This window comes from Macaca thibetana, chromosome 14 (genome assembly GCF_024542745.1).
Source record: "Macaca thibetana thibetana isolate TM-01 chromosome 14, ASM2454274v1, whole genome shotgun sequence".
NCBI lineage: Eukaryota > Metazoa > Chordata > Mammalia > Primates > Cercopithecidae > Macaca > Macaca thibetana.
In genome coordinates this window covers 46,850,957-46,858,378 of record NC_065591.1, presented here as the reverse complement: position 1 = coordinate 46,858,378, position 7,422 = coordinate 46,850,957, and the positions used below count along the sequence as shown (strand labels likewise).

Below are 7,422 nucleotides of genomic sequence, written 5' to 3'. Positions count from 1 at the left end.
CTCCACTGCGGACTGCTTCCACACCTGTGTCACTGAGACAATTTTCCAGTGAGTTCCACCAGCACCCATTGCCAACGTTAGCCTGCAGCAGCTCATTAGACCACTACCGTCCAGTTGGTCATGTCCACAACTCCTCCAACATGTTTTGGATCTCAGCCCTGGAGGGGATGGGACTATTCCAAATTTATTTCTTCCTTTGGGTACTTTGCCTCAGCCCTAGAGGTAGTGACTACTCCCTATATATGCTGTTCCTGTAATATGTAACACTTTCTATCCCTTCTATAGTCAGTCACTTGCTCCTAGTTGATAATTCCCTTTATTAAAATTTTCAATTTACTGTGTGGTTTTCTGTCTCCTGACTGGACTTAACGTACTGTATCACTGGGAGCAAGATGAAATAAAGTAGAATATTATGCAAGAATTAAGAATAATGTAAGCTAGGCACAGTGGCTCATGCCTGTAATCTCAGCACTTTGGGAGGCCGAGGCAAGAGGCTAACTTGAGCCCAGGAGTTTGAGACCTGCCTGGTCAACATAGCAAGATCCTACCTTTACAAAAAAAAAAAAAAATTAGCCAGGCATGGTGGTACGCACTTGTAGTCCTAGCTACTTGGGAGGCTGAGATGGGAGGATCGCTCTAGCCCAAGAGTTCAACGCTACCACTGCACTCCAGCCTTGACAACAAAGCAAGACTGTCCAAGAACATACACTTCTGCTTCTGCCTATGAAGGATCAACTGTTACAGAAATTACCTTCTCTTCATAAATAGAAAATTACACAAAACATGAAATAATTGTTTTCAGATCTTGTACAAGAGACAGCACAAGACTGTGTACATTGAAAGAAAGGAAACCAGTGAAGGTGAGTCCTACAATTGCTCCAGCCAGGTGGCAGTTTTCAGGCTATAGCACAGAAAGAGGTTACCCAACTGAGCGTTTCACTGAGTTGAAGAGAAAGATAGCAAAGTACAGCAGAGGCCAGAATTCACAGGATGGATTACTAAGAAGAGGAAGCTCCATGGAGAAAGCTCTGTAGCTTTCCACAGGGGCCCTTATGAGTCTGGCTGAGTTCTGTCTGCACATACATGGGATAAAACTCGATGAGGCCTGGAAAAGATCCACCCAAAAGCAGTAGGCCAAACACTTATTGCAGTTCTTAAAGGGCAGGGAATTGTGAAACATTCCACAGATTTGAAAGATCAAGGCTGGGCATAGTGGCTCACGCCTGTAACCCCAGCACTTTGGGAAGCCGAGGCTGGTGGATCACCTGAGTTTGGGAGTTCGAGACCAGCTTAACCAACATGGAGAAACCCTGTCTCTACTAAAAATACAAAATTAGCCAGGCGAGGTGGTGGGTGCCTGTAATCCCAGCTACTCGGGAGGCTGAGGTGGAAGAATCACTTGAACCTGGGAGGCGGAGGTTTCAGCGAGCCGAGATCACGCCATTGCACTCCAGCCTAGGCAACAAGAGCGAAACTCCGTCTTAAAAAAAAAAAAAAATCTAATACAGTCGGCCTCAGAGAAGGTGCTCAGAGAAAGTGGTCATTAACTCAGCAGTGGGGATATTAACCCTAGAGTAAAGGCTGCTCCTGGTCTATCATAAAGCTTAAAACAAACCTCAGAAGAATCAAACTGATCACAAGTAACTTAAGTGCACCTTAGAATAACATTTAACACTGTTGAAAGGAATACAACAAAATGCAGCACTCAGCGCTAAAATTTACCATGTTCAACATCTAATCAAAAGTTGTAAGACATTTAAAGAAGCAGGAATTATCACAACAGGCCAGACGTGGTGGCTCATGCCTGTAATCCCAGGACTTTGGGAGGATGAGTCAGGTGGATCACCTGAGGTCAGGAGTTCGAGACCAGCCTGGCCAACATGGTGAAACCCCCATCTCTACTAAAAATGCAAAAATTAGCCCGGCATGGTGACAGGTGCCTATAATCCCAGCTACTTGGGAGGCTGAGGCAGGAGAATCACGTGAACCCAGGAGGTGGAGGTTTCAATGAACTGAGATCACACCATTGCACTCCAGCCTGGGCAACAGAGCAAGACTCCGTCTCAAAAAAAAAAAAATTCTAGAGATGAAAAATACATTAAATGTCCATGATGTTGTAGCAGAAAAGCAAAAAAGATACTTGGTGACCTCTGAGAGGGTATCTAATAGTGGGGTGGGGCTAGAAGTCAGAATGCAATGCATGGAAGAGAGGTGTAGATTGGAAAAAGCTTTGAGTGTGGACCACTTGTTTAGGAAGTTTGGTCATAAAAGAAAATTAAGAAGTAAGACAGGGAAGGAGCCACAGTATCATCTGGAGGTTTCTTTGAGGAAAGGACAGGGGTACCTGTGGCTTCATGATGGTAAAGAAAAGAGAATCAATGGAGAGGAACTAACCCAAGGTGATGAAGATGCGGGTATACCATCGTGCTGAGGAACCCCTTGAGATGGGGAGGGGAGGTTTTGCAGGGACAGAAATAGAGACATCTGTCTCATTTACCTATAATTCAGTTTGTTTTATTCACATGTCATACATCTAGCAGCAAAACACCTTTCCAAATCTCTGCCTCTGGTGTAAAGAGCCCAGCTGCCCAAGAGGCAGCTGAGTCCTAAGTCTTGGTGCTGATCTGGAGCATCAGCTATGTGCTGTAGTGCAGGCCACTTAGGCTCTAGTCTAAGCCTCAGTTTTCTCATTAGTGAAATGGGGTTAACAGTAATACCTACTTCCTAGTGTTGCTGTTTACTGTGCAGCTGCTGGTCTGGGGGCAGTGTCTCTGGTATGTTTTGAGTCTGGGCCATATGACCAATGATGTCACAATGCCCTAATAGATTTCAGCTTCTCCACTAGGGAGCTGTGGATCCTTTGGAGCCAAGGACTCGAACAGACATGCGAGACCTCTACCAACTGAAGGTTTCGTGAGCACACTCCTTTGCCAGGATCTTGGTGAATAGTCTTTCACTGTGCAGTTGTATCTTAGAAATTGTTTTACATTTGATCATGATTGTGCTTGGCTGGATGTTTTTTGTTGGACTTGCATGTTACATGGGCACGTTTCCAGAGTCGATGGTAAGTAATGGCTCTGCCTGTCAATCCCTGGTGGTCAGTCGTGGTGCTGGCTCATCTTCCTGTCTGGGTTTTCTGACCAAATGGGAAAGATAATTGAGGTCTCACCACTAACTGGAAGTCAGAATGTGATGGGAACAAAGTTAGTGTCCCAGGCTACCAGGCTACTTCCCATCCCACTAGGGATATCCCTTTTTTGTTTTGTTTTGTTTTTGTTTTTGTTTTTGAGATGTAGTTTCACTCTTGTTGCCCAGGCTGGAGTGCAGTGGCGCAATCTTGGCTCACCGCAACCTCCGCCTCCCGGGTTCAAGCGATCCTTCTGCCTCACTCTCCCGAGTAGCTGGGATTACAAGCATGCACCACCACACCTGGCTAATTTTGTGTTTTTATTAGAAATGGGGTTTCTCCATGTTGGTCAGGCTGGTCTCAAAGTGCCAACCTCAGGCGATCCACCCACCTCGGCCTCCCAAAGTGCTGGGATTACAGGCGTGAGCCACCATGCCTGGCTGGGGACATACCTTTTTTTTTTTTTTTTTTTTTTTTTGAGATGGAGTCTTGCTCTGTTGCCCAGGCTGGAGTGCAGTGGCATGATCTCGGCTCACTGCAAGCTCCGCATCCCGGGTTCACGCCATTCTCCTGCCTCAGCCTCCCGAGTAGCTGGGACTACAGGCGCCCACCACCATGCCCGGCTAATTTTTTGTATTTTTAGCAGATACGGGGTTTCACCGTGTTAGCCAGGATGGTCTTGATATCCTGACCTCGTGATCCGCCCTCCTTGGCTTCCCAAAGTACTGGGATTACCAGGGTAAGCCACTGCGCCCAGTTGGGACATCCTTTTAAGTCTTTCTTTTTTTACCCCTCTCTTGCATATATAGCTGCACTTGTTTCAAAGCACTATGGAATTTGCAAGGGGTCTGCTGGAGACCATATTTGACTTCTGGGTTTCAGGCCAAGTGGCTCAGTGGTTGTTGGTAGGAAGGGGGACGGTAGGGATTGGTGGGGACTTTTAGCAGCCCTTCTAGTCCCACACAGAGGCGGTTACCCTCTGGGCCAGTGAGTAGAGCCATCTCTGCCCTCAAATTTTCTTTCTGATTCAGCCTCCAACTCTGAAGTGGCAGGAGAGGTGGCCTGTTCAGGAGAGCAAGACACAACTGAGGAGGCAGGCTTTAGATGAAGATCTGCCGCAGTAAGTGGGTGGTCAGGTCTGGTGGGCTGGATTCCTCTCTTTCCAAAGTACTTGGTAGAACCCTGAAATCTCAGTGGAGAGTGTTTATTCCTCTGGAAAATATAATAAACTGTGGAAGGGGAAATGATTTGGTGAGTACAGCTGAGGACAGCAGGCCAAAGTTGTCTATGAATAACCATGTCTCATAGGTGTTGTTTTGAAGACTGTTCCCATCTATTATTTTTCTTCTCACAACACTGTAATATATTATACTATTAATAGCATTCTTTTTTTTTTTTTTTTTCCTGAGACAGGTCTTGCTCTGTCACCCAGGCTGGAGTGAGGTGCAGGCAGTCTTCCCATCTCACCTTCCTGGGTAGCTGATCCTCAGGGCACATGCCACCATGCCTGGCTAATTTTTTAAAAAAATTTTTGTAGAGACAGGGTCTCACTATGTTGCCCAGGCTGGTCTTGAACTCCAGGACTCAAGTGGTCCTCCTGCCTTGGCCTCCCAGAGTGGTGGGATTGCAGGCATGAGCCACCATGCCTTGCCAGGACCAGCATTTTTAATATCCCTTTTGGCAGATCCTGAAACTGGAGTTAACACTGAACTTGAGTTTAGGTCCTAACTTTGTGACTTACTAGCTATGTGACCTCGGGAAAGTTTAATTACTTTCTTTGAACCTCACTTTCGAAGTTTCTTCTGTACAACAGGAGATATCTGAGTATCTTGCTATTTTTGTGACAATTATATTTGGGAATTAATGTAAAGCATTTAATGCAAAGCTCAAAAATTAGCATTTAGTAAAATACTGACTTAACAACAAGCAAATAATGAACCAGTCAACAAAGATTAACTGGTGATAGTGACCTCAATTATTTACCTGAGGCCACACACAGTAACTCTTTGGTAAAGGTGGGATGCGAGCACAGATCTCTGTCTCTGGACTTAATGGCCTCCCGTACTCATTCCACTAGACCAACCTGCCTACAGGAAACACTAATGGCAGTATCCTTTTTAGCACACCATCTCCTGGGTTTCTTACATTTCACCCCATTTCATTCAGAGCTGTTTTTTCAGAGCTGTTTTTTTCAGAGCTGCTCCTATTGTTAGAGAAACGTAACTTGGAGAGTTTTAATAATATACTGATTACAGGAGCAGTAGGTTTTTTGGAAGCTACTCCAGAAATTAGGGGTATTCAGCCCCAGCCCCAGGTATAGTAAGAGCAGGACATGATGGCTGGGGTTTTTTAAATCTCCATCTACCCCAGGACTTCTGTGAACGCATTAGCCCAAAACAGTCAGAACTTTGTGGCAGTCCTGACCAGACCACTTAAACTATTCTGTGCCTCAGTTTCTCCAGCTGCAAAATGAGGAAACCAGCCCATCTTCCTTCTCTTTCCTTCTCAGGAAAGTTGTAAATAGGCTCATCCTACATGATGGAGAATTTAACTGTACCATTTTATAAAATGCAAGATTTCTTTTTTGAACAGCGTAACGATAGCATATGAAGTTATTTGCTCATGGCATACCTAGCCAGCTAATTCTCTTAATGAACCCAGGCTTTTTTTCTTTTGCATAGCACCTGATTGCACAAAGCCAATAGTTAAACATTTTGGCAGGTGACGAGTTAATGAGTATGATGCCAGCTAGGTCCAAATCACAGACATACCAAAGCACAGGGCCCTTTTGATAAATTTTCTTTAACCCGACACATCTAGCATCCTGGCCAACCATCCCATAGGTGCTCACGCTGACTGGATTGCCGAGGTTACAGGAGCTGATGTCATAATTGGTGTCTGAGCTCTGCCCCACTAAATGGCCATGAGGAGCCACTTCAATTCAGATTAGGCCACAAGCTCCTTAGTGAGGAGCTGCCATGCTGGGCCATCCACCATCTGGTGTCTAACAAAGACAGCCCAATTCCTCCGACTCAGGAATAGAACACTGCACCTTCCAGAAGCACTTGTTTCTTCTTGGGCACACCACTAGCTAAGAAGCCTCGTGATGATTGTTGTCTTATGGATGCTTCTCATTGCAGGAACCATGTGGAAGGGATATAAATATCCCCCAGGAGGGGTAAGTGTACCTTCAACTTTGTTCTCTATTCCTACTTTGAAATGTATTCCTGCCTCCAGAAACAAACTAAGCATGAAAACCCAACTCTAGTAACATTAGAAACAAATACTTTTATTTTTTTATATATATATATATATATATATTTTTTTTTTTTTTTTTTTTTTTTTTTTTTTTTTTTTTTTTGAGATGGAGTCTCACTCTGTCGCCCAGGCTGGAGTGCAGTGGCCGGATCTCAGCTCACTGCAAGCTCCGCCTCCCGGGTTTAAAGTTACTGTAGCGGTTGGGAGAGTTCCCATTTTGTTTCAGGAGATCTTTAAGGCCCAGAGTCAAAGCTTTCTGAGTTGGGCGGCCTTGTTTCTGTTGTGCTAATGGACATTTTGTATGCCCAGTCTTTGATGCCATTTCCTAACGATCAGTCCACTTCAGAAATCCAAACTTCTCTCTTCCACAAGTAAACACTAGTCTGTAAAAAGGATCTGGTGGCAGATGTCTCTTTCCTCTCTCCTCCTTTAGACCTTGGAATTTCTGTCTTTTCTCTGCCTCTTGTCAGCTCCCCAGTGCTAAGCTCCCCTTGCATCCAGGATCAGAGGCATTAGGTGAGACAGAATTGGAGGTGGCCTCCCCTGCCAGTCCTTGCCTGGGAGGCCAAATGCCTCAGCCCCACACTAGAAACCACTAGGCCCACATGACACACTTCCTTTTTTCCCCACAGACCCCAGTGGAAGTAAGCAAGGATGATCCTGGTGAAGTAATGCAGCTCTGAAGCTCACCTGACCAGCTGTACAGTTCCTGTTGTTGGTTTCGCATAAAGTAATTGCACATTATTTTGTCATATTTTATGTTAAGAAGTTACTGCACTTTTTAAGATGCATGAAGGCTTAGTATTCTGTTAGCTTGTAACAGGGAGACAGAGGGTGGGGAAGTAGTTGAGTGAATGGGAGACAATTGGGTCCTTCTGCTACATGGTCTCTAAGACTGGCATTAAGATACGTAGTTCGGCCCGACACGATGGCTTACGCGTGTAATCGCAGCACTTTCAGAGGCCAAGGCAGGTGGATCATCTAGGGCCAGGAGTTCAAGACCAGCCTGACCAACATGGTGAAACCCCATCTTTACT

At 45.3% G+C, this 7,422-nt stretch overlaps 1 protein-coding gene across 1 annotated transcript; it reads left to right on the top strand.

Annotated features, from left to right (window-relative positions):
* Positions 1-2,824: 2,824 nt before the first annotated feature.
* Positions 2,825-7,129, top strand: MISFA (mitochondrial sheath formation associated). Its single transcript, XM_050755504.1, has 4 exons — positions 2,825-3,064; positions 4,159-4,247; positions 6,268-6,305; positions 7,018-7,129. The coding sequence occupies exons 1-3, from the start codon at positions 2,996-2,998 to the stop codon at positions 6,287-6,289; spliced, it is 180 nt and encodes a 59-aa protein (XP_050611461.1). The 5' UTR covers positions 2,825-2,995; the 3' UTR covers positions 6,290-6,305; positions 7,018-7,129.
* Positions 7,130-7,422: the final 293 nt, after the last annotated feature.

Bases quoted from the DNA above. Each gene is read 5' to 3' on its own strand.
- MISFA (XM_050755504.1), top strand. From the start codon at position 2,996: ATGATTGTGCTTGGCTGGATGTTTTTTGTTGGACTTGCATGTTACATG. The intron at 3,065-4,158 runs GTAAGTAATGGC...TTTCTGATTCAG, and splicing joins GCACGTTTCCAGAGTCGATG to CCTCCAACTCTGAAGTGGCA. The intron at 4,248-6,267 runs GTAAGTGGGTGG...TTCTCATTGCAG, and splicing joins TTAGATGAAGATCTGCCGCA to GAACCATGTGGAAGGGATAT.